Source organism: Narcine bancroftii, chromosome 5, assembly GCF_036971445.1.
Source record: "Narcine bancroftii isolate sNarBan1 chromosome 5, sNarBan1.hap1, whole genome shotgun sequence".
Lineage (NCBI taxonomy): Eukaryota > Metazoa > Chordata > Chondrichthyes > Torpediniformes > Narcinidae > Narcine > Narcine bancroftii.
Window position 1 is genome coordinate 152049062 of NC_091473.1, and position 25174 is coordinate 152074235.

The 25174-nt window shown below is 50.8% G+C and overlaps 1 protein-coding gene across 1 annotated transcript in view; it reads right to left on the reverse strand.

Annotated features, from left to right (window-relative positions):
• Nucleotides 1-23944, reverse strand: part of znhit6 (zinc finger HIT-type containing 6) — a 50608-nt gene extending 26664 nt beyond the window's left edge. The window contains exons 1-5 of the mRNA XM_069936375.1: nt 23622-23944; nt 21507-21572; nt 19182-19288; nt 19010-19095; nt 8421-8524 (exon numbers count right to left, since the gene is read on the reverse strand). Coding sequence (XP_069792476.1) covers nt 8421-8524; nt 19010-19095; nt 19182-19288; nt 21507-21572; nt 23622-23887 — 629 coding nt within the window. The 5' untranslated portion in view covers nt 23888-23944. The remainder of the gene's footprint in view (nt 1-8420; nt 8525-19009; nt 19096-19181; nt 19289-21506; nt 21573-23621) is intronic.
• Between the last annotated feature and the right edge of the window lie 1230 nt (nt 23945-25174).

Consider the following 25174-nt stretch of genomic DNA (forward strand, 5'->3'; position numbering starts at 1 on the left):
AATTCCAGCCAATATTTATCCTTCCAGCAACATAACTAAAATTAATGAACAAAATGATGTTTATGAAAATCAGGGGTGGCACGGTTGGCGTAGTGGTTAGTGCAACGTGGTAACAGCGCCAGCGATCGGGACTGGGGTTCGAATCCCGTGCTGTCTGTAGGGAATTTGTAAGTTCTTCCCGTGATTGTGAGAGTTTACTCCCACTGTTCAAAATGTACCGGGCGTTGTTAGTTAATTGGGTGTAAATTGGGCGGCACGGGCTTGTGGGCCGGAAGGGCCTGTTATTGTGTTTAATTGAAATTGTTATTTAAATGAAAAAGTACAGATTCTTTAAAATCTGAATTTGCTGGAACCCCTGGCCAGGCTGCATTTGTGGAGAGAAACATCCAAGGTTTCAGGGTCCTATTGACCAAAGGTCTCAAAGCTGGAGACATTACCCTTCGGCTCACAACGTTGTGCCAATCTATATACAAACCTACACAACAATCTAACCTTTCCCTACCCCACACCCATCGATTTTTATTACATCCATGTGCCTTTTAAGTGCCACTATTTGAATCTTGGCGCCTCACAGTTTGGCGGGCAGCAACCTCCTTTGAAGAAGACCGCAGAGCCCACCTCACTGACAAAAGGCAAAGGAGGAAAAACCCAACACCCAACCCCAACCAACCAATTTTCCCCCGCAACCGCTGCAATCGTGTCTGCCTGTCCCGCATCGGACTTGTCAGCCACAAACGAGCCTGCAGCTGACGTGGACTTTTTACCCCCTCCATAAATCTTCGTCCGCGAAGCCAAGCCAAAGAAAAGAATTGCTCCAGCCTCTATCATCACCCCCGACAATGCATTTTACGCACCCACCACTATCTAAAAAACTTACCTCTGACATCTCAAAGTGAGGTCCCACCAGTGGCCGACAAAACCTGAACATCACACCCCTGCTCTTGGATTCCATTCCTCTTGAAGTGAACGTCAGCATCGCATTTGCCTTCTTCACCCTGACTCAACCTGCAAGTTCACCTTCAGGCCGTCCTGCACGAGGACTCCCAGGTCCCTTTGCATCTGGGGATTTTCAATTTTCTCCCCATTTAATAAAGAATTGCCCATTTATTTTTTCTACTAAAGTGCGTGACGTCCACCTCCCGACATTATGTTTCATTTTCCACTTCCCTACTCATTCGCCTTATCTGTCCAAGTCCTTCTGCAGCTTCCCAGTTTCCACCACATTCCCTTAACCTCCACAACGAAGGGGTTCCTTCGGGCAGACGCAGCATGGATTCAGAAAGGGCAGGTAATTTTGGACAAACTTGCTGGAGTTCCTTGACGATATAATGGGTGGGGTAGATGGAGGGGAACAGGTTGATGTTGCATTCTTGGATTTTCAGGTGTTTGATAAGGTACGTACAAGAGACATAAATAAGATATAGATGAATGGAGTTGGGGGAAATATATTGGCAGGGATTGAGGATTGGTTTTCTAACAGAAGGCAGAGAGTCGGGATAAATGGGTGTTTTTCTGATTGGCAGACAGTGGAAAGTGAGGTGCCGCAGGGGTCTATGCTGGGCCCACAGCTTTTCACCATTTACATCGATGATTTGGAAGAGGGGACAGAGTGTAGTGTAGCCAAGTTTGTGGATGATACTAAACTGAGTGGAAAAGCAAATTGTACAGAGGATGTGGAGAGGGTGCAGAAGGACAGTTAAGTTAGGTGAGTGGGCAAAGTTCTGGGAGATGGAGTCCAACATTAGTAAATGCGAGGTTATCCACTTAGACAGGAAAAATAGAAGAGCAGATTATTATTTAAATGGTGAAAAACTGCAGGCTGCGGAGGTGTAGAAGGACTTGGAAGGGCTTGTGCATGAATGGCAAAAAGTTGGGTTGCAGGTACAACAGGTTATTAAGAAGGCAAATGGAATGTTGGCCTTCATCGCTGGAGGAATTGAATTCAGGAGTAGGGAGGTCATGCTGCAACTGTATAAGGTACTGGTGAGGCCGCAACTGGAGAACTGTGTGCAGTTCTGGTCTCCACACTTGAGGAAGGATATATTTGCCTTGAGGCTGTCCAGAGGAAATGAGGGGATTGACTTACGGGGAGAGACTAAATCGCCTGGGATTATACTCATTCAAATTCTGAAGAATGAGAGGAGATCTTAGAGAAACATAAAATTAGAGGCAGGAAAATTGTTTTCACTGGTAGGTGTGACCAGAACTAGGGGACACAGCCTCAAGATTCAGAGGAGTAGATTTAGCACAGAAATGAGGAAAAACTGTTTTTCCCAGAGAGTCATGAATCTGTGGAATTCTCTGCCCAGGGAAGCAGTTGAGATGACCTCATTAGAAATATTTAAGGTTCAGTTAGATAGATTTTTACATAAAAAAGGAATTAAGGGATATGGGGAAAAGGCAGGTGGGTGGAGTTGAGTTAATGATCAGATCAGCCATGATCTCATTGAATGGCGGAGCAGGCTCGATGGGCCGAATGGCCGACTCCTGCTCTTATTTGTTACGTTTTTATCCCATGCACCTGATGTACCTGCTTGTGGCTCATGACCATGAACATCTGGATCCCTCTAGATTTTCTACATCCCAATGTTATTGAAGTCTATGACCTCACCCTTTCCCACATAAGCTCCTCTTGCCAAATTTTCATCCGTTTACTCGCCATCCAATTGCAAGTTCAAACACCAACATCGTCATGTGCCCTCACACCTATCTTCATGTCAATGCCAGCAGAAGATGACCATTCAGCCCCTCCTTCCTGCTTTTCCATTCAATGACCAAGTTGATCCTCTGGCATTCTGCTGCCCAGTCCCCATCCACTGATCGCTGAGCTTTCCAAGGTTCGTGATTAGCCAGGACATCAACGGTTATGGGCAGTAGGTCTGTGAGGGAAATGGATCCGTTTGTGATGAAATGGTGGGGCAGACTTGATGGAATGAATGCCCTATTTCTGCTCCTATGCCTTATGGCTTAAAGATAAAATGCAGGAAACACTCAGTAGGTCAGGCAGCATCCGTGGAAAGAGAAGCATCTCAGGTCGAGGGCTTCATCAGAGCCGGTAATCATGAAAGGTCATTGAAACCTGAGCGCTGTCCCTCTCTCTTTCCACAGAGGCAGCTTGACCTGCTGAGTGTTTCCTAGTCTGCTTTCTGCACTGAGGTTGGCGACCAGTGCTGTTCCGCAGCGATCTGCTCTGGGACCCCTCCGCTTGGCAATCCACTGAGATACAGCGGAGAGCTTTTTTTAAATTATATTTAAGAATTTTAAAACCACATCCATGTATATATATTCAATAAATCTACAAGAAAAAAATTACATGGAGAATATATATATATATATGCGTGTGTGTGTGTATATAATATATATATCAACTTATTCAGACTGCCCTTACAAATCAATAATTTTAATTCAATCTGTCTAGATAATATCAAATGATGACCAACTTATCAACCAAGAAAGCCTTAACCTGATAATAACAGTAAAAAGTATTATACGGGACATTACGTTTTTTCTTCATTCGCTGAAAAGTAATAAATTTACCAGCTTCAAAACAGTTTTCTATTTTCTTAATCCCCATTCGACTCCAAATCCTCAAAAATTGATTGTCCATAGAAAAGGAAGGAGGTCTATTTTGATATAAAGGCACTTTTCGAGAAATCAAACCTTTTCCATCCATTTCCTGATCTATTTTATTCCATAATTCAATCAAGTGTTTCAAAACAGACATGTCTCTACTTCCTATTAACAACTTTGAATTCCATTTGTAAATAAAGTCCTGGGTACAATTTTCTCCTATTTGACCCAATTCTATTTAGACCCAGGCTGGAGATTTCTCTACATCAAACATCACATTAATACATTTCCATTGAGCTGCTCTATAATTCCAAACTCCTAATTCAAACTTCCAAGTCAATTTTTCTGAACACACTCTAGCCATCTTTCCTTTCCATAAAAACTTCTGAATACTCGAATGTAAGTCCTTAAAGAATTTTGAGGATTCCAACATGAAATTAACTGAAATAGATACTGAACCCTTGGAAAAATATTCATCTTTATACAATTCATTCTACCTACTAGGGTTATAGGCAAATTATTCCACTTGTTCATATCTTCTTTAATTTTATTATGTAAATTTATCTAAATTATTTAAATCATTATCAACCAGTAGAAAGCTTTGTACTGTATCCAGGCAAGACAACTCATATTTCAGTACAGCAGGTTGTGCAACAATGAAACAAAAACGCAGGGTGTGGAGTTATATCCCAAAGGGCTGGTATACATACAAAATAGGAGGCCATTCAGCCCTTTGAGGTTGCTCCACTATTCAATATAATCAAAGGACCTTAGTCCCCTATTCCACACACCCCTTGACCCCTTTAGCCATTAGGACCACATCCAACTGCCTTTGACTATGTCTAACGATCTGGCCTCAACAGTGTTCTGTGGTTTGGAAAGTCTCTGAGTGAAGAAGTTTTTCCTCATCTCAGTCCTCAATGGTTTTCCCCTTCTCTTCAGATTGTTAGCCCTGGTTCTGGACTTCTCCAACATCAGGAACATTCTTCATGAATCTAACCCAGTGGCTTTCAACCTTTTTTTTCCACTCACATCCCATTTTAAGTAATCCCTATGCCATCAGTGCTCTGTAATAAGTAAGCGATTGCTTAAGGTGGGATGTGAGTGGGAAGGGAAGGTTGAGAATCACTGCTCTGGACCCAAATATTACTGAAATATTTTGCTTGAGAAAAATGGTCATTGGTCGATTTTCTTTGGAGTTACGAAACCGTGCACATAACGAGTCAATGAGGTACGATTAAAACAGTGGTTTTCAAACTTTTTCTTTCCACCCACATCCCACCTTAAGCAATCCCTTACTAATCGCAGAGCACCGATGGCATAGGGATTACTTAAAGTGGAATGCGAGTGGGAAGAACAAGGTTGAGAACCACTGCTGTAACCTGTCCGGTCCTATCAGAATGTTATATGTCTCATTGAGATCCCCTTTCATTCTCTAAATCCCAGTAGTTTAACCCTGGTTTATCCCGTCTTCTTTCATATGTTAGTCCTGCCAACCCAGGATTAGAAGCTTTACTGCATCCCATCAATAGCAAGGATGTTGTTCCTCAGATCAGGAGACCAAAACTGTGCACAATATCCAAGATGTGAGCTCACCAAGGCCCTGTACACCTGCAGTCAGACCTCCCTGATTCTGTATTCAAAACATCTCGCAATCACGGCCAACGTACTGTTTGCTTTCTTCACCACCTGCTATACTTGTGTTCTACCCCTCCCTGACTGATGCACTGTGACCCCCCCCCCCCACCCCAGTCTTGTTCACAAGATAAAGGAACAGAAGCAGGCCACTAGGCCCATCGGGTCTGTTCCGTGACTATCCACTAAACTAAACACACCTAGTTCCAATTTCTATCCTTTTCCCCGTATCCCTTGAACCCTTACTAATGAGATACTCATCCATTTCCTGTTTAAACTCTCCCAGTGATCTGGCCTCCACCACTGCATAAGGCCATGAGTTCCACAGATCCACGTCCCTCTCACTAAAGTTCTTCCTCTTCTCTCTTTCAAATGGATAATCTCTAATTTTAAGACTATGACCCCTTGTCCTCGACTCGCCCATCAATGGAAACATCTTATCCACATTCACTCTGTCAAAGCCTTTCAATATTTGAAATGTCTCTATGAGATCCCCTCATTCTCCTCTACTCCAATGAATACAACCCAAGAGCTGCCAAACGTTCCCCATACGCCAGCCCCTGCGTTACAGGAATCATCCTGGTAAATCACCTCTGCACCCTCTCCAATAACATCACATCCTTTCTAAGTTAGGGGGCCCAAAACTGCACACAGTTCTCCCAATGGGGTCTCACCAGTGCCCCATAGAACCTCATCAACACCTCTTTACTCTTATACACTATTGTGATAGGACAGATCTATCACCAATGTATATAGTTACAGTATCTAGACTGTGCTTACAGCGATTGGCTGAGAGCTAAGCCACGCCTACTGTCTGGGCCTTAAAGGGTTGTGTCCCTAGCCAGGTCGGATCATTCCGGACTGGTCGGCCACCTCTGAAGAGCTCCCGTCTTTTGCTAATAAGAGCCTTGGTTTGGATCAACAAGTCTTTGGTTCTTTCGATGAGCTCTACAACTATTCCTCTCGAAATGAAGGCCCACATAGCATTCGCTTTCTTCACTACCAATCCCACCTGGTCATTAACTTTTAGGTGTCCTCCGCACGAGGAGCCCCAGGTCTCTTTACACCTCCGAGGATTGAATTTTCCCCCCATCCAGATATTTCTCGTGTGGACAATAAAGCTGTCTGTTTGTGATACTGGTGTCTAGACTCGTCTCTCTGTGAGCCCACCGAGCCTGATACTTACAGTCTGCTTCCAGGTTGGAAGGAATATAGGTGGGGAGTGAGGGGATGCGGGGCAGAGGAGGCCAAGAATGAAAAGAAGGAGGTCACCAAGCACTCGGAGGGAGGGTGGAACAAATCCTCGATGGGCACCTCCTGTGGACATGGGACCCATAGCTGTGTTCACCAGATAAAGGAACCTCGGGGCTTCTCCACAGCGAGAACCGCAGGGGACACTCTCCAATCGCTCTTCCAGGAAGGAAGATATTTATAGAAATCTGCAATAACATTCCCGAAGCAAGGATGATGGATTGCCTATGCATCAAACCATATGTGATCCTCATTAATGGAAAAGCCAGGAATCACGAATACACATGGAATTCGCTGTCATTTCTAACCTCCTGCTCAACCAATCAGAATAAAGGGAAAGAATTTTCTGGCCCAGGCGCAATGTGGACCGAGTGACGAGTTACGACAGCAACATACATTCATCACTCTGGCCGCCAGGGCCGGCAGCAGCCAATGTTCCACAGCCTTCAAGAGATTTTAACCCATTCTTTTACATTTCAACAAGCGCTAAGCTCCCTCACTAGTGCCCGATCCAGAGTGTGGAGCTCCCTCACTACCGCCCGATCTGGAGTGTGGAGCTCCCTCACTACCGCCCCATCCAGAGTATGGAGCTCTCTCACTATCACCCCATCCGGAGTGTGGAGCTCCCTCACTACGCCCTCTCCCACAGTGTGGAACTCCCTCACTACCACCTCAAGCACAGTGTGGAGCTCCCTCACTACCCCCTCTCCCACAGTGTGGAACTCCCTCACTACCACCTCAAGCACAGTGTGGAGCTCCCTCACTACCACCTCTCCCACAGTGTGGAGCTCCCTCACTACCACCTCTCCCACAGTGTGGAGCTCCCTCACTAATGCCCCATCCAGAGTGTGATCCCTCACTACCACCTCATCCAGAGGGTGGAGCTCCCTCACTACCACCCTATCTGAGCTGTGGAGCTCCCTCACTACCACCTCAAGTACAGTGTGGAGCTCCCTCACTACCAACCCATCCAGAGTGTAGAGCTCCCTGACTACCACCTCTCCCACAGTGCAGAGCTCCCTCACTACCACACCATTCAGAGTGTGGAGCTCCCTCACCATGCCCCTCCCATAAGGTGGAGCTTCCTGACTACCACCCATCCCTCAGTGTGGAGCTCCTTCACCAATGCCCTTTCCAGAGTGTGGAGATCCCTCACTACTGCCCCATCCGGAGTGTGGAGCTCCCTCACCAGTGCTCCTTCAGAACTCAAAGAGTCATACAGCAACTGTGGGGAGAGAAGCCCAGTCACCTCTTGGGTTCGAACCCTTTATCAAGGCCCTCAGGTCTCCGCAGCTTTTTAAAATTTAAATTTAGACCTACAGCACGGTAACAGGCCCTTCTGGCCCATGAGTCCATGCCGCCCAATTTATGGCCAGTTAGCCTATGCTTCGAATGGTGGGAGGATACCGGATCCCCCAGGGAAAACCCATGCAGACATGGGAAGAACGTACAAACTCCTTACAGACAGCGCGGGATTCGAACTCTGGTCCCGACTGCTGGCGCTGTAACAGCGTTGCATTAACTGCGATGCCAACCGAGCCACATCTTTTGGTTCTACTTTATATTAAGGGGTGTTACGGTTAGTCACAGTTATCACAACGTTATTACAGCGCCAGCGACCAGAGTTCAAATCCAGCACTCTCTGTAAGGAGTTTGTTCTTCCCCTGAACTGCAAGGAGTTCCTCGGGGGGCTCCAGTTTCCTCCAGCCCTTCAAAACCTATGGGGGTTTGTAGGTTAATTGGGGTATGTGGGCTCGTGAGTCAGAAGTGGCGGAAGGTCTAGAAAATTGTAACAGATCAACCTGAAAAAGAGATTGCAGGATGTTAAATGGGCTGAATGGCCTCCTCAATATTTAATCTCAAGTGGAGCCCCTGACTTGTTTTCAGTTAGAACCATAAATCACTACAGCACTAGTCTGTGCCGAACCATTTTTCTGCCTAGAACCAATGCCGTGTGGACTCACTTTTTGTGGTAGAAGGTAGAATTCTCTCTTCTCTTTGTGAATCCAATGGGTAAAAGTTTCAGGTCTACGTTGCACCTCCGAGCATGTTTCTTCATAAAGTTTAGCTGCAAGTTAACAGAGACACGATTTTCACGACAAGGTTCAGCTCAACGCGGGTTAAAGCTCTGAGAAGATGGATTTACTTGCCGGAGTTCTATCCATCCTGTCAGTGAAGTGAAGAGCTTCAACGAAGTTCCACCAGCACCGGTGGGCTGGGAGTCACATGGAGTATCGACCAACAGAAGGGACAAGGATACCCGCATCTACCCGCCACTCAATGAGATCATGGCCTCAGCTTCACTCTCCCAAGAAAGCAGCCTCCAGCCTCAACGACGTCCAGCACCCAGGCCATGCCCTATTCACACTCGGGAAGGAGGTAACAGCACTGCGGTAACCATGTCGCCCTTCTACACACCTTGTCTACCCATCTAAGAATTCTTCTCCAATATATACAAGTCCTATCTGCCCAATCTCTCTGTGGATTTGTGGAGCTTTCTCTGAACCATCTCCAAACCCAGTACGGACCTCTGTAAATAAGGAGACCAAACTTGCAAGCAGAGCTTGGTGTAGTCTCATCTGCAGCAAGATTTCCCTACTTTTAGAGACCAAGCCCTTTCGAATAAAGTCCCATTCCCCTTCCGATTCACGTGTTGACTTGCACCTGACACATCCCTGAATTGCAAAACAAAATATTCTATGTTTCGGGAGCAAAATGCAAACTGCTGGAGGAGCCCCCAAATGCAAAGGACGTGCACGGTGAACGGTCCGGCACTGAGGGGTGCAGTAGGACAGACGATCTGGGATTACAGGTACATAATTCCCTGAAAGTGGCATCACAGATGGACAGGGTTGTAAAGAGAACTTTTGGCATCTTGGCCTTCATAAATCAAAGTACAGGAGTTTGGATGTTATGGTAAAGTTGTGGAAGACATTGGTGAGGCCAAATTTGGAGAATTGTGTGCAGTTTTGGTCACCAAACTACAGGAAAGAGATCAATAAGATAGAAAGAGGGCAGAGAAGATTTACTAGGATTTTGCCTGGACTTCAGGAACTGAGTTTCAGGGAAAGGTTCAACAAGTTAGGACTTTATTCCCTGAAGTGTAGAAGAATGAGGGGAGATTTGATAAAGGTATTTAAAATTATGAGGGGGACAGACAGAACAGATGTTGTTTGGCGGTTCACTACATGGCAGGCAAACCAGCCCCGCTTGTAAGCCACGCGGCGGGGCAGCCGGCCAAAATGGCATAGTCGGGGGTTTCCCCTCCTTCCAGCACGGGGCTCAGAAACCTGCGCTGGGGGACCATGTGACACCCGGGTGACGTCAGTGCCCTCCAGTACGGTTCTCAGCCAGGTCCAGGCTGGGAGTATAAGTGCAGCCCAGCAGCCTGCAATAAACTAGTCTGATCACTGACCTCAACCCGTCTGGTTGTGTGTGTTATTGCAGGAACCGTGTAGCCAGCACTACAATTGGTGACCCCGACTGGTTCAAAGCCTGGGATGAGTGCTATAACCGTAAAACTGTCTGAATTCTGGGTTCAGGAGCCGGAGACCTGGTTTGGCCATGCAGAGGCCCAGTTTTACCTCCACCAGATTTCATCTGACATGACCAAATCCTACCATGTGGTCGCTGCCCTGGACCAGGCCACCGCCAGACGCGTGCTGCACCTTGTTCAGCACCTACCCGCTAAGTACAAATAGGAGACTATCAAGCGAGTGCTTACCGGGTCCCTCGGACTATCCAGACACCAGCATGTCGCTCGGATGCTGCACCTTGATGCCCTGGGGACAAGTTCCCGATAGAGCTGATGGACAAGATGCTTGCACTCATGGGTGAGCTCACCAACTGCGCTCTCTTCGAGCGCATCTTCCTCAACCATATGCCTGGGGACATCCGGCCACTGCTGGTCCAGGAGAGCTTCACCGACCTGAGGAAGGTCGCCCAGAAGGCCCAAGAGCTATGGCTTGCACGATTCTCGGAGGGTTAAGTGGTCCAGCAGGTGACGAGGCACAGGCACAACCATGCCAAGCCCGCCCCTAGCTCTACGGTAGAGCACCCGGCCCCTGCAGGGGTCCCCAAGAGCATAACCAAGGCCACTGCATCCGCTTCAGGCCTCTGCTTCTACCATCAGCACTGGGGAGCCAAGGCTCGGAAGTGTAATCAGCCCTGCTCGTTCCAGGGAAATGACCAGGCCGGCCACTGTTAATGGCTGCAGCGGCTGGCCAAGGACACAGCCTCTTCTACCTGCGGGACTCAGTCAGCGGCCGGTGGTTCCTCGTTGACAATGGAGCCCGGATCAGCGTCATCCTGGCCACGGCCGTTGAGTCCAAAACCGACCTCGTGGACCTCCCCTCCGTGCGGCCAACACAAGGGCAATGCGGACGTATGGAGACAAGACAGTCCACACCCAGATCGGCCAATGGAATTTTGCGTGGAGGTTCATCGTCTCGTCCCTCCCGACTGCCATCCTGGGTGCAGACTTCCTCCTCGCACATGGGCTTCTGGTGGACATTTGAGGTAGGCTCCTGGTGGACGCCCGTACCTTCCAGGCCGTTCACCTCGACACCTCCCCCTCGGAGCAACCACAAATGGCCACGATCAGCACGCCCAGAGGCGAGTTCCAGCGAATCCTGGATGAGTTCCCGACACTCCTCAAGCCACAGTTCTCCGCTGCTTCGCCGCGCCACGGGGTGTTCCATCACATCCCCACCCAGGGCACACCGGTTCACGCCAAGGCACGCCGGCTCCCGCCTGACAAGCTCCAGGTAGCGAAGGAGGAGTCTTCGCACCTGTTGGAGCTGGGGATCATTCGCTGCTCCACCTGGTCCTGAAAGCCTCCAGCGGCTAGTGTCCCTGTGGAGACTATTGATGGCTTAACGAGGCAACCGTTCCTGACTGTTATCCCATCCCTCACATCCAAGACTTTAAGGCCGACCTGCACGGTGCGAGGGTCTTCTCCAAGGTTGACCTGGTGCGCGGACATCACCAGATCCTGGTGCACCCTGAGGTCATACCCAAGACGGCCATCATCACCCACTTTGGCTTGTTCTAAGTCCTGTGCATGCCGTTCGAGCTCAGGAACGCCGCTCAGACCTTCCAGCACTTCATGGACTCTGTGGGCAGGGATTTCGTCTTTATTTATTTGGACGACATCCTCGTCACCAGCAAGGACCGGGCGCAACACATCTGCGCGCTGACACCCGGCCTCGACTTCAACCAGCTCGCCCAGGACCAGGAATCTGATGAGGAGACGAGGGCCTTCAAGACCACCATCACGGGCCTGTGGTTCCGAGACCTCCCGACTCCGAGCAGCGAAGGCACCAACTCTGTGAGATATCTCCTTGGGCACTCCGCGGCCAGTGGTTCCCCAGCAGTGGCGTATGCAGGTCTTCCGTCACATCCACGACCTTTCACATCCGTCCATCAAGTCCAGGGTCCGAATGGTGGCAGAACGGTTCGTATGGCATGGGCTGCGTAAGCAGATCGCGGGCTTGGCCAGAACATGCACCCATTACCAGACGTCTATGGTGCACAGACACACCAGGGCACCCGTACAGGAGTTCGAGGACATCTGGGAACGGTTCAGCCACATTCACGTGGACATCGTCGGGGCCTTATCTGTTTCCCGGGGCAACCGTTACCTGTTTACAGTGGTGGACTGCACCACTTGCTGGCCCGAGGCGATCCTGATGCCAGACGCCTCCACCGACTCCTGCCCCGAGCACTGTTGCATGGTTGGGTTGCCCGGTTCGGTGTCCCGGGTCACCTCAACAGCGATGGGGGCGCCCAGTTCACATCTGTGATTTGGGCATAGTTCGCCAACAGGTTGGGGATCCAGCTACACTGCACCATGGCCTACCACCCGCAGGGCAATGGACTGGTTGAATGTCTGCACCGCCACCTTAAGTCGGCGCTCAAGGCCCGCCTCACCGGCCCCGACTGGGCAGACGAACTGCCTTGGGTGCTCCTGGGCATCCGCTCCACTCCCAAGGAAGATCTGCAGGTGTCATCTGCCGAGCTAGTCTACAGTGCGCCGCTGGCACTACCTGGTGAGTTCGTCAACGCACCTCACAATCCCCAGCGGTCGCCGCATGAACTACTTCATCACCTCAGGGCACGCTTGGAATTGTTCAAACCCCTACCGCTGCCCAGGCATGGCACCCGCCCATCTCACGTTCCTGGCGAACTGCTTTCCGCAGAGTATGTTTTCGTTCAGTGGGGCCCGACCGCGGGACCTCTGTAGTGACCGTACAAAGGGCCGTACAGGGTTTTGCAGCGTTCTGGCTCGACGTTCACGCTGGACATTGGCGGCAGGAGGGAGCTGTTTACCATGGACAGGCTGAATCCAGTGCACCTCGATCCCACCGTGCCCGTGGTCATTGCCCAGCCCAAGAGGCGAGGCCGTCGGCGAAAAAGGACATTGGCATCGGTTCTGGGGGGGTGCTGTGTGACGGCTCACCACAAGGCAGGCGAACCGGCCCCGCTTGTAAGCAGCAGGTCAAAATGGCACCGTCGGGGGGGTTTCCCTTCCTTCCAGCACGGAGCTCAGAAACCCACGCTGGGGGACCACTTGACACCCGAGTGACGTCAGCGCCCTCCAGTGCGGTTCTCAGCCAGGTCCGGGCTGGGAGTATAAGTGAAGCCCAGCAGCCTGCAATAAACTAGTCTGCTCTCTGAGCTCAACCCGTCCGGTTTTGTGTGTTATTGCAGGAGCAGGGTAGCCGCCACTGAGGGTGGGTGAGATACAAACCAAAGGAGATGGGTTTAGGGGGAACTTCTTCACACAGAGAGTAGTGGGAGTGTGGAATGAGCTGCCAGCTGAAGTGGTAAATGGGGGCTCAATTTTAACATTTAAGAGGAATTTGGATGAGAGAGGTATGGAGGGCAATGGACTGGGTGCAGGTCAGTGGGACTCACCATAAAAATGGTTCGGCACAGACTAGAAGGCCCAAAGGGGCGTCTTTCTGTGATGTAATGTTCCATGTGCCGTTGACCGCAATTTGTCCAGATCCTGTCTTATTGACTTTATTATCAAGGTGGATAACTCCATCTGCCCACTCATTTAACTTTTCCATATCCCTCCTCAGGCTCTCCACATCCTGCTCATGGCCTGCTTGCCCACCCATCACCTCACCTCTGTCCTCTTCCATGAAGGCCTCTGCAGTATCCCACTGGTTGCTGCCTGCCCACCAGAAAACATCCTGCCCCATCTCTGCTTTTCGTTCATGAGACAATTCTCTTAACCCCACATGTTTCCACTGCATTTTCTCTCAACATCTCAATACATCACATCTACTGGTTCCTATTTGTCTTACCCAGTGATTCTCAACCTTTCCTTCCCATCCACATCCCACTTTAAGCAACCCCTTACTAATCACAGAGCACCGATGGCAGAGGGAATACTTAAAGTGGGTTGTGAGTGGAAAGAAAAAGGTTGAGAACCGCCTGTCTAACCTGTTCATTACATCCTCAACGAACATTGACACAGTGATCACACCTGATCACAGTGATCACTCCTTTCATAAAACGACATTGACTCTGTTCAATTGGGCAATGATTTGCGAAGTCTGTTCCGATTTCTTCCTTTAACAAGATCACAAGATATAAGAGCAGGAGCAGGCCAATCGGCCCGTCGGGTCTGCTCTGCCATTTAATCATGATCCTTTTCACTCAGCCCCACTCCCCGGTCTTCTCCCTGTAACCCTCGATGCCCTCGCTTCCACATCCACCTGTGGCAACAGGTTCCACAGATTCATGACCCTCTGGCTAAAGAAATTTCTCCACATCTGTTTTAAATGGACGCCCTTTTATCCTGATGTTGTGCCCTCCTGCCCTTGAATCTCCGACCATGGGAAACATCCTGGTCACATCTACTCTGTCCATACCTTACAGTAATAAAAAAATGACTCTGTGAGGATCCCCCCATCCTTTCGTTCTCCAAGTTCAGTCCAAGAGCCGACAGATGTTCCTCATATAATAACCCTTTCATTCCTGGGATCATTCTACTAAATCTTCTCTGAACCCTCTCCAACGCCAGGACATTTTTTCTCAAATACAGTGACCAAACTGTCCCTGTTCTCCAAGTGAGGTCTCACCAGTACCTGATAAAGCCCCAACATCCCATCCCTGCTCTTGTATTCTATCCCTCTGGATAGGACGCCAACATTGCCTTTACCTTCTTCACCACCAACTCAACCTTTAGGATTTCCTACACGAGTCACTTTGTACCTCCAAATCTTGAATTTTCTCCTCATCTAAATGATAGACTGCCCATCTATTCCTTCTGCCAAAGTGCATAACCGTATACTTCCATCATCTGCCACCTCTGTGCCCATTCTCCTCATCTATCCATGTTTCTGCAGCTTCTCCATATCCTCAGCACCACCTGCTCTTGTGGTGAATGTCTGTTAAGCTGCCTGTCTCCCCTCTGGCGAGCCTTCCTGTACATTATCTCTACTGTTAAGGACACTCCCCTTGGGTATAACTGTATATGCATCTATTGTCTTTCATTATTGTACCATGAGTTTCTGCTACTAAAAGCCATGATAATTGTTTGACCACATCGTCTTTGTCGACTTCATCAACTGGCACTTCAATTTTATTAGCAGAAATGGATGGAGCCCTCAAGCCAGAGTGGCTGATAGTCGACCAGTCTGCCCTGAGGGCCAGAGAAATTTTCAACCACTGGATTGCTTGTTTCGATTACTACATGGCTCGAAACAACATGGTCGATGAGGCGATGCAGTGGGGCCACCTGAACTCTCTGTTGGGTGAGGTCCCTTTCACCGTAACGCAGGGAGCTATCACTCTGGCTATAGCCCGGGAACGTTTGGCTGCTTACCATGCAGCGCCACGGAATGTGGTGTTTGCTCGACACCAGTTGCTGACTAGACGCCAGAAACCCGGGTAAAGTGATGCTGCCTATGCACTGGCTCTCGACTCACTGGCAAATGAATGTGATGTCAGGGCAGTCCATGTGCAACAACACCGCAATGCCTTGAAGCTGGAGGCTTTAGTCAACAGGATTGACTCCAGTTCCATCCGACAGAGGCTGCTGGAGACGGAGCCCTTAATCTACAACCGGGCAGTCACTCTAGCCAAAACACTGAGAAGTGCCATGCGGTCCAGTGAAAAGCTAGAAACTGAAAAGGAAACATCCAGGAGAGCTGGAACCCCGAAGGAAAGAAAGAGGTGAACTCCTGAACAATGCTACCTCTGTGATAAGAGCTGGCACCCCAGACAAAAGTGCCTGGTTCAATTTGCTACCTGCAGCTATTGTGGGAAACTCGGCCACTTCGCTAAAGCATGCAATGCGAAAAGAAGAAGAGAAGCACCAAGAAAATGCATCCTGGAGCTGCAGGAATGGAAGACAACTGTGAAAAGGGGGAATCTTCAGTCGAGCAGGCTGAATCGACTTCAAGTGACAGCGAGGTGAGACCCCCTGTGATAGCTCAATTGACTCCAAAGTTTGGGGGATATTATGGACTAGAACAGTCGACTATGAAGGGGGAGGTGAATGGTGAGAGTCTTGATTGTCCAATGGACTCGGGGAGTGCTGGCAGCTACATGCACGAGAGAGTTGCCAGAGCCTTAAATTTGCAGAGATATCTAGCGAACTGAAAGATATCAATGGCTTGTAGTGAACTTACAAAAACTGTACGGGACAAGTGTAAAGTTACTTTAAATTTGCAGGGACATTGCCTGGCTGACGTGTGGCTCTTTATTATACCAGAGCTCTGCGCCCCGGTGGTACTGGGGTTAGATATTCAATCTCAGATGAACAGAGTAGTGTTAAATTTTGGCCACTACCCACACTTACCATCCCCCGCACTAGTTACTGCAGTCTGTCCACATTAAAAATCAAAGCTCCCTCCCTTTTCAGTGATTTATCCCCCGAGTGTCGGCCGATTGCCACTAAGAGCCGTTCTTACAGCAAAGAGGATCTTGAGTTTATCAAAGCTGAGACCCAGAGATTGCTTAAAGAGGAAGTAATTGAACCCAGTAAGACTCCTTGGCGAGCCCAGGTGGTAGTTGTGAAAAAAAAATCACACTAAGAAATGACTGGCTATTGACTACAGCCAGACAATCAACCATTACACTAACCTGGATACCCCCTGCCATGCACCGATGAGTTGATTAATCAGATAGCGCAATACAAAGTGTACTCCACTATTGACTTCAAAGCAGCTTACCACCAAATCCCCATTAAAAAAAAGGAACAACCCTATACAGCCTTTGAGGCTGATGAGGCGGGTGGGGGGGGGGGGGGGTTATACCAGTTTAAAAGGGTACCTTTTGGAGTCATTAATGGTGTGTCAGTGTTTCAGGGAAATGGATAAGATTGTTAGGACGTATGAGCTACAGGGTACATTTCCCTATCTGGATAATGTCACTATCTGTGGGAAAACACAGGCTGAGCATGACAACAACTTAAAGAAATTTTTAACAACAGCTAAAGAACTCAACCTTACATTTAACGAGGACAAATGAGTGACTCTTGTCACTGATCAGAAATCTGAAGCCTACGTTGAGTACTAAACACGAAATCAAGAACGATAAAATGGCACGCTGGCAAATAGAACTCTCAATTTATAATTATGAGATCCAGTCCAGACTGGGCAGGTGAAATGATCCCTCTCACGCATGGTCACGATCTGCTGCTGGTGCTCAGCTGGAGGGGCTAAAAGAGATCCATAGCAGACTGTGCCACCCAGGAGTCATGAGATTCTTCCACTATATAAAGGCTAACAACCTTCCTTACTCTCTGGAAGAAGTCAGGAAACTGACTAAAAGCTGTCCTGTTTGTGCAGAATGCAAACCGCAATACTTCAAAGCTCCGGAGGCCACTCTCATCAAGGCAACGCGACCTTTTGAGAGGATTAGCTTAGATTTTAAAGGGCCGTTACCTTCCAACAGCAAAAATGTATATTTCCTTACTGTAATTGACGAATATTCAAGGTTTCCCTTTGTGATACCCTGCCCTGACGTCTCGTCAGCATCTGTCATTAAGCCACTTGATAGAATTTTCAGCGTTTTTTGGTTTTCCCAATTACATTCATACCGATAGAGGCTCAGCATTCATGAGCGCTGAACTGCGGCGAGCCCTGCTACGAAAAGGGATTGCCACCAGCCGTACCATGAGCAACAGGCCGCAGGGCAATGGGCAGGTTGACAGGGCTAATGCTACAGTCTGGAAGACTTAATCTTGCTTTAAAAACACATGGCTACCCTGTTACCCGGTGGCAGGAGGTGCTACCTGAGGCACTACATTCTATTCGGTCTTTATTGTGTACTGCAACAACTCAAACACCTCATGAACATATGTTTGCCTTTCCTAGGAAATCAGGAACTGTGATGGACTTGCTAGATACTGTTGTATTTTGCCTGTTTATCTGAGCCTGAAACCGTGCTGCTGAAGAGCCACGCTTGGGCGCGTAAAACAGACCCCCTAGTCCAACCAGTTCAGCTACTGCATACTAACCCCCACTACGCTCATGTTAGATTCCCAGATGGGAGTACCGACACTGTACCCCTAAGAGATCTGGCCTTGCCTGGTTCGCCCCTTCCTCGCACCCCTACTCAGAGTGAGCCTGAGAGGTTGAACTCACCCCCTAGCCTATGACCCCTAGTCAGCTTTCAGATGGCCACTGCCTCACGCTGGCGATTCTGGAGCGGGTCCGAAGTCAGTCCTTCCCACACTACTGACCCAGGATCTGTACCAATTCCCAAGGTTGCAAAGGAGCCATCTGTTTTGAGACGAAGGACCAGAATTCGTAAACAACCTGATCGGCTGACATATTCATAAAGCATCTCATTATACTTCGATTGCTTGCTAGATACTGGCGTATTTTGGCTGTTAGGGTATCTCAAAGCCAAACATGGTATCCATGTATTGCTTGCTTCAGTCTTTCCTAGCACCTCTCCTTTTGATTTTAACCCTTCTTCTGCTGGGGGGAGATTGTGGTGAATGTCTGCCAAGCTGCCTGTCTCCCCTCTGGCGAGCCTTGCTGTACTAACATTGGCTGTGCATTATCTCTTCTGTTAAGGACACCCTTTGGGTATAACTATATGCACCTATTGTCTTTCATTATTGTACCATGAGTTTCTGCTACTAAAAGCCATGATTATTGTTTGACTGCATCGTCTTTGTCTACTTCATCAACTGGCACTTCAGCTCTACCATCTATTTTGGTATCCTCTGCAAATTTAGCCACAAAACCATCTATGGCATTATCCAAATCATTTATATACAACGCAAAAAGAGGTGGCCCCAACACTGACCCGTGGCCCCAAGGATGGGCTCCAGCATTTTCCCAATGCCAGATGCTAACTGGCCTTATGGTTTCTTACTGTTTCTTTCATTAGTCTTGGGAATATGTTCAAAGGCACGTGGGAGTCGGTGGGTTAACTGTCCCCAGTGGGTGGGTGAGGGACGGAATCCAGTGGGAGGTGGTGGTGGGGATGTGGGGAGAGTAATGTGACTGGGAGGTTGATGGCCAGCACAGACGGGGTGGGCCGAAGGTCCTGGGTGACACAATGACAAACAACTTACTGCTTTGCTGGTTGTCGGCTTGTGAACAAAGGTGTCTCGGCGTGCGCTATCTGCCAGCCTGCCTGTGTCCTCGAGGAACTTGTAATCTGGAACGACCAGCATGGTCAGGAATTGTACAGCACCCCCGAGGTTTCCCGCCACAAACAGCGCCCACACGGGGCCCAACACTTACCGCTGAACAGCTGCATCTCCGAGAAGTCACTGAGAGATGTGAAACTCGTCTTATCCCGAACGCCAGTGCATCCCCTCTCTGCTTTATGTCTCTTCACACAGAGCAAGCTTCAACAGGTGACAAAGGACCAGGTCAATGTCAGTGTGGAAACACAGTCACCCCCACATCCCCCAGACTAACTCCTAACCCACCCACAGAGCACAGGAGGAGCACCCTCACCAGTTCAAGGAAGGAGGACAATCATCCCCATCTTCTGACAGGCAGTTCTTGGAGGTACACCTCTAAAAAACAGACTTAGGAGCAGGATTAGGCCATTTAGCCCATCGGTTCTGTTCCACCATTTGACTCATGGCCTCTACAGTTTTCCTCTCATCTCCATTCACCTACCTTCTCCTCACAACCCTTACTGATCAAAAAACTATCAACCCGTACTTCTGATCTCCCTAATAACTTGGCCTTCACAATGACCAAGTTGTCCACCCAAACTCATCTTACTTGCCTGCGTTTGGCCATATCACTTGGCTGGAAACAGAGATTGGGAATGAAGGGATCCTAGTCTGGTTGGCTGCCGGTTCCCAGTGGTGATCTACAGGGGTCGGGGTTGGAGCCACTGCTCTTTATGATGTATGTTAATGATTTGGATTGTGGAATTAGTAGCTCGGTGGCTATGTTTGCAGATGATACAGAGATAGGTGGAGGGGCAGGTAGTGAGGAGGAGATGGAGAGGCTGCAGAGAGACTTAGGAGAAGGGGCAAATGAAATCCAATGTGGGAAAGGGTACAGTCGTGGACTTTGGTCGAAGGAATAAACGGGTCGATTATTATTTGGACGGGGAGAAAATTCAAAATTCGGAGATGCAAAAGGATGGGAGTCCTCGTGCAGGGAATCCAATAGGTTAACGTCTAGGCTGAGTCGGTAGTGAAGAAGCCGAAGGCAATGTTGGCGTCATATCCAGAGGGACAGGATACAAGAGCAGGGATGTGATGTTGGGGCTTTATAAGGCGCTGGTGAGGCCTCACTTGGAGTACGGGAGTTTAGAAGAATAAAGGGGAAATGTCATAGAAGCATTTTGGATGTTGAAAGGCCTGGGCAGAATAGATGTGGCAAAGTTGTGTCCCATGGTCGGGGAGTCTAGGACAAGAGAGCACAACTTCAGGATTGAAGGGCGCCCATTTAAAACAGAGATGCGGAGGAATTTCTTCAACCAGAGTAGTGAACCTGTTGAATTTGCTACCACGGGCGGCTGTGGAGGCCAAGTCATTCGGTGTATTTAAGGCAGAGATTGATAGGTTTCTGAATCTTCAGGGCATCAAAGGTTATGGGGAGACGGCACCAGAGCGGGGCTTGGTGGGAGAATGGATCAACTCATGATAGAATGGCAGAGTGGACTTGATGGGCTGAATGGCCTACTTCTCCTCCTATACATTATGGCCGTATGGAAACCTTTGACTATCCATGAACTGTTCAAAAGTCTTTTAAATGCTATAATTGTGTGCTCACCTCCACCACTTCCTCTGGCAGCTTGTTCCACACACCCACCACACTCTGTGTGAAACCTGCCCCTCAGGACCCCTTCAAATTTTTCCCTCTGCTTAAACCTTTGGCCTCTACTGCCACCCTGAGGAGAAGACTCTGACCATTCATACTACCGATGCCCCACATGATCTTATAAGTTTCTATGTCACCCCGACGCCCCAGGGAGAACAGTCCCACCCTCTCCTTGGAACTCCAAGCTGCCAACTCCTGATAATATTCTCACAAATCCTCTTTTGATTAAGCAACATCTTTCCGACAACTAGGTGAGCAGAACTGCGCCTGGACTTACTCCGCGTGTGGTCTGTCTTACAGCTCCAATGCGATGTACCCTGACTGAAGAAGGCAAGTATCATTAAGCCTTCTTCACCACCCTGTCTACCTGCATCTCAATAGACTCCAGTCTTCCCATTGAAAGTGAAAAATCAGGGACAGGTCATTTGGGGAGATGGATGAATGGATGGGGCAGAGGGGTCGGAGATTCAATGATGGGGAGCTGGGAGGGGTCCGGAGTGGGGTAGACACAACAGGAAGGACAGAGGGCCTGACTGACTTCTTTTTGGTCTCTCAATCCCACACCACAGGTGGAAGGGGCTGGATGGGAGCAACGAGGTGCTGTGGGTGCCCTACTGACACCGAACGGGGAACCCATGAGATGCCGCAGGGCACGAACCCAGACACTGAACGGGGAACCAACGAGGTGCCACAGGGCATGTATCCAGACACCGAATGGGGAACCCACGAGGTGCCGCATGGCACGAACCAGCAATGAACAGAGAAGCCTCGAGGTACCTGCAGGAGAAGATCATACATCGAGGACACCGGTACTTTGCCTCTGTCACACCGCACGCTTCACACCTGTGGGAGACGAAACATAACCGTGGCAGCTTCAAGTGGAGTCGGCAGAACTTTGCACAACCCTTGACACAGGAACAGGGAGCGATCCACGCCTTTCTCATGGTGAGTGGGGATAAATCACGAAAGCCTAGAACATTCTAGCACAGTACAGGCCATTCAGCCCCACGATGTTGTGTCGACCTTTGCAAACCTACTCCACAATCTAACCCTTCCCTACCTCACACCCATATTCCTCTATTTTTCGGGCATCCGTGTGTCTATCCAAGTCTTTTAAATGTCCCTATTGTTCCAGCCCCCACCACTCGGTGTGTGAAAACCAATGACCTCCTACGTGTTCTGTAAGCCTTCCTCTCTTCAACGTACATGGATGTCCTCTGGTGTTGGCTCCTGTCGCTGTCTAAGCCACACCTCTATCAAGTCTCCCCTCAACCTTCGTTGCTCCAAAGAGTCCCAGCTCTGCCACCTTGCCTCATTAGACGCATTCTCCAATCCAGACAACATCCTGGTAAATCTCATCTGCCCCCTCTCCACAGCTACCACGTCCTTCCTGTAATGAGATGACCAGCACTGAACTCAAAACTCTGGTGTAACCAGAGATTTATAGAGTTGCAAATTACCTTGTGGCTCTTGAATTCAATCCCCTGATTCAGGAAGGCCAACACACCTTAAGCCTTCTTAACCACCCTGTCAACTTGCACAGCAATTTGGTGAGATCTATGGATCTGGACCCCAAGGTCTCTCTCTTTGCTTTCATGTTTGACCTTCAAAAGTGCATCATCTCACTCTTGTCCAGATTGAACTCCATCTGCCACTTCTCTGCCCAACTCCGTCAACACTATCCACAACTCCTCCAACCATCGAATTATCTGCAGACTTACTGACCCCTTCCCTCCAATTCTTCCTCCAGGTCATTTACTAGGCAAAATACTGTACACTCCACCCACTACTACCCCGTGCTTATGGTGGGCCAACCAATTCCAAATTTTCCCCGCTTTCTGCACTGAAGATTCTGCTGTTTGACCTTCTCTCCCCCTCACTGCCCATCGTGGTCGGGGGGGGGGGGGAAAGGCATGTGTGAGACATGCCCCCCAAATGAAGCATTGCTCCCACCCCCAGCACTAGGGTCACTAGGGGGTTGCAGACCACACCGGGTGATTCCATCAGAGGGGGGGGTCACCAAAATGAATAATGTGGTTTTGTCTCCACGCGCCATAAACACACACGCTTGTCTGTTACGTCAGAGGGAGGGGAAGTGTGACGGCGGCTCACAGAGGATGTTCATGGCAGTTATGGCACCCGCACCCCCATACTGAGTGAGTTCTTGAACAGCAGGTTATGCCTCTCCTCTTCCCCCCACTCCCTGAGGTTACCCCCCTAATGCCCCGATTAGACTTATTTGGAGATCAACTCTGCTGCCCAAACCCCCTCTGCTCTGTGTTTCAGTGCAACAGTGGGACACCCCCCTCCATCTTTCTCCCCCACCTCCATCTCCCCTCCCCCCTCTGTCTCTACCCCCTCCCAGTCTCTCTCCCCCTGCCTCCATCTCTCCCCCACCCCTTCCCCTCCCTCCGTCTCGCTCCTACCCCTCCCGTCTCTCCCCCTCCCTCCCTCCCCCCGCCGTCCTCTCCCCCCTCCGTCCTCCCCCACTCCCTCCCCCCCACCTCTTCCCCCTCCCCCACCCCTTCCCCCTCCCCCTCCCCCCCACCTCTTCCCCCTCCCCCACCCCTTCCCCCTCCCCCTCCCCCCCACCTCTTCCCCCTCCCCCACCCCTTCCCCCTCCCCCCACCTCTTCCCCCTCCCCCACCCCTTCCCCCTCCCCCTCCCTCTCCCCTTCCCCCCACCCCCTCCCCTCCCCTTCCCCCTCCCCCACACCTTCCCCCCACCCCCTCCCCCTCCCCCACCCCTTCCCCCCACCCCCTCCCCCTCCCCTTCCCCCCACCCCCTCCCCCTCCCCCACCCCCTCCCCCTTCCCCACCCCTTCCCCACCCCTTCCCCCCTCCCCCTCCCCCTCCCCCCACCCCCTCCCCCTCCCCCTTCCCCACCCTTTACCTGGACAGTGAGATCTTCCTCTTGCACGCGTCCCCCTGTGGCCCGCGCATCGCCACCACCTCCGGGCACGCGCACGGCCCGGGCTCCTCCAAGCCCGCGCATGATTCCGCGCCCACTGGGCTCACGCCACGCGAACACGCGCTCGTGCCCGTCTCTCCCGGTATCACCGACATTTCTGGGGCTTCCGGCCACGCGCCTATCGGTCCCGCCTCCGCGAAGCTCGTGCATGTAATCCACGGGACTGCGCTCCCTCGCATTCGGTCCATCCGCCGGCTCCGCCTCCCGCAGTCCTTCCGCTTCCTGCAGCGGGGGCGCGCACGGACCCCGCGTCACCGATTATGTGTCCCCGGGTTACGGACCCCGGGTTAAGGACCCCGGGTTACGGACCCCGGGTTACGGACCCCGGGTTACGGACCCCGGGTTACGGACCCCGGGTTACGGACCCCGGGTTACGGACCCCGGGTTACGGACTGTGTGATCCCGGGTTACGGACCCCGGGTTACGGACTGTGTGACCCCGGGTTACGGACCCCGGGTTACGGACCCCGGGTTACGGACCCCGGGTTACGGACCCCGGGTTACGGACTGTGTGATCCCGGGTTACGGACCCCGGGTTACGGACCCCGGGTTACGGACCCCGGGTTACGGACCCCGGGTTACGGACCCCGGGTTACGGACTGTGTGATCCCGGGTTACGGACCCCGGGTTATGGTCTGTGTGACCCCGGGTTACGGTCTGTGACCCTGGGTTACGGACCCCGGGTTATGGTCTGTGTGACCCCGGGTTACGGTCTGTGTGACCACGGGTTACGGACCCCGGGTTACGGACTGTGTGATCCCGGGTTACGGACCCCTGGTTACGGACCCCGGGTTACGGACCCCGGGTTACGGACTGAGTGATACCGGGTTACGGACCCCGGGTTACGGACCCCGGGTTACGGACCCCGGGTTACGGACCCCGGGTTACGGACCCCGGGTTACGGACCCCGGGTTACGGACCCCGGGTTACGGACCCCGGGTTACGGACTGTGTGATCCCGGGTTACGGACCCCGGTTACGGTCTGTGTGACCCCGGGTTACGGTCTGTGTGACCCCGGGTTACGGACCCCAGGTTATGGTCTGTGTGACCCCGGGTTACGGTCTGTGTGACCCCGGGTTACGGTCTGTGTGACCCCGGGTTACGGACCCCGGGTTACGGACTGTGTGATCCCGGGTTACGGACCCCGGGTTACGGACCCCGGGTTACGGACCCCGGGTTACGGACCCCGGGTTACGGTCTGTGTGACCCCGGGTTACGGACTGTGTGATCCCGGGTTACGGACCCCGGGTTACGGACCCCGGGTTACGGACCCCGGGTTACGGACCCCGGGTTACGGACTGTGTGACCCCGGGTTACGGACTGTGTGATCCCGGGTTACGGACCCCGGGTTATGGACCCCGGGTTACGGACCCCGGGTTACGGATCCCGGGTTACGGACTGTGTGATCCCGGGTTACGGACCTCGGGTTATGGTCTGTGTGACCCCGGGTTACAGTCTGTGTGACCCCGGGTTACG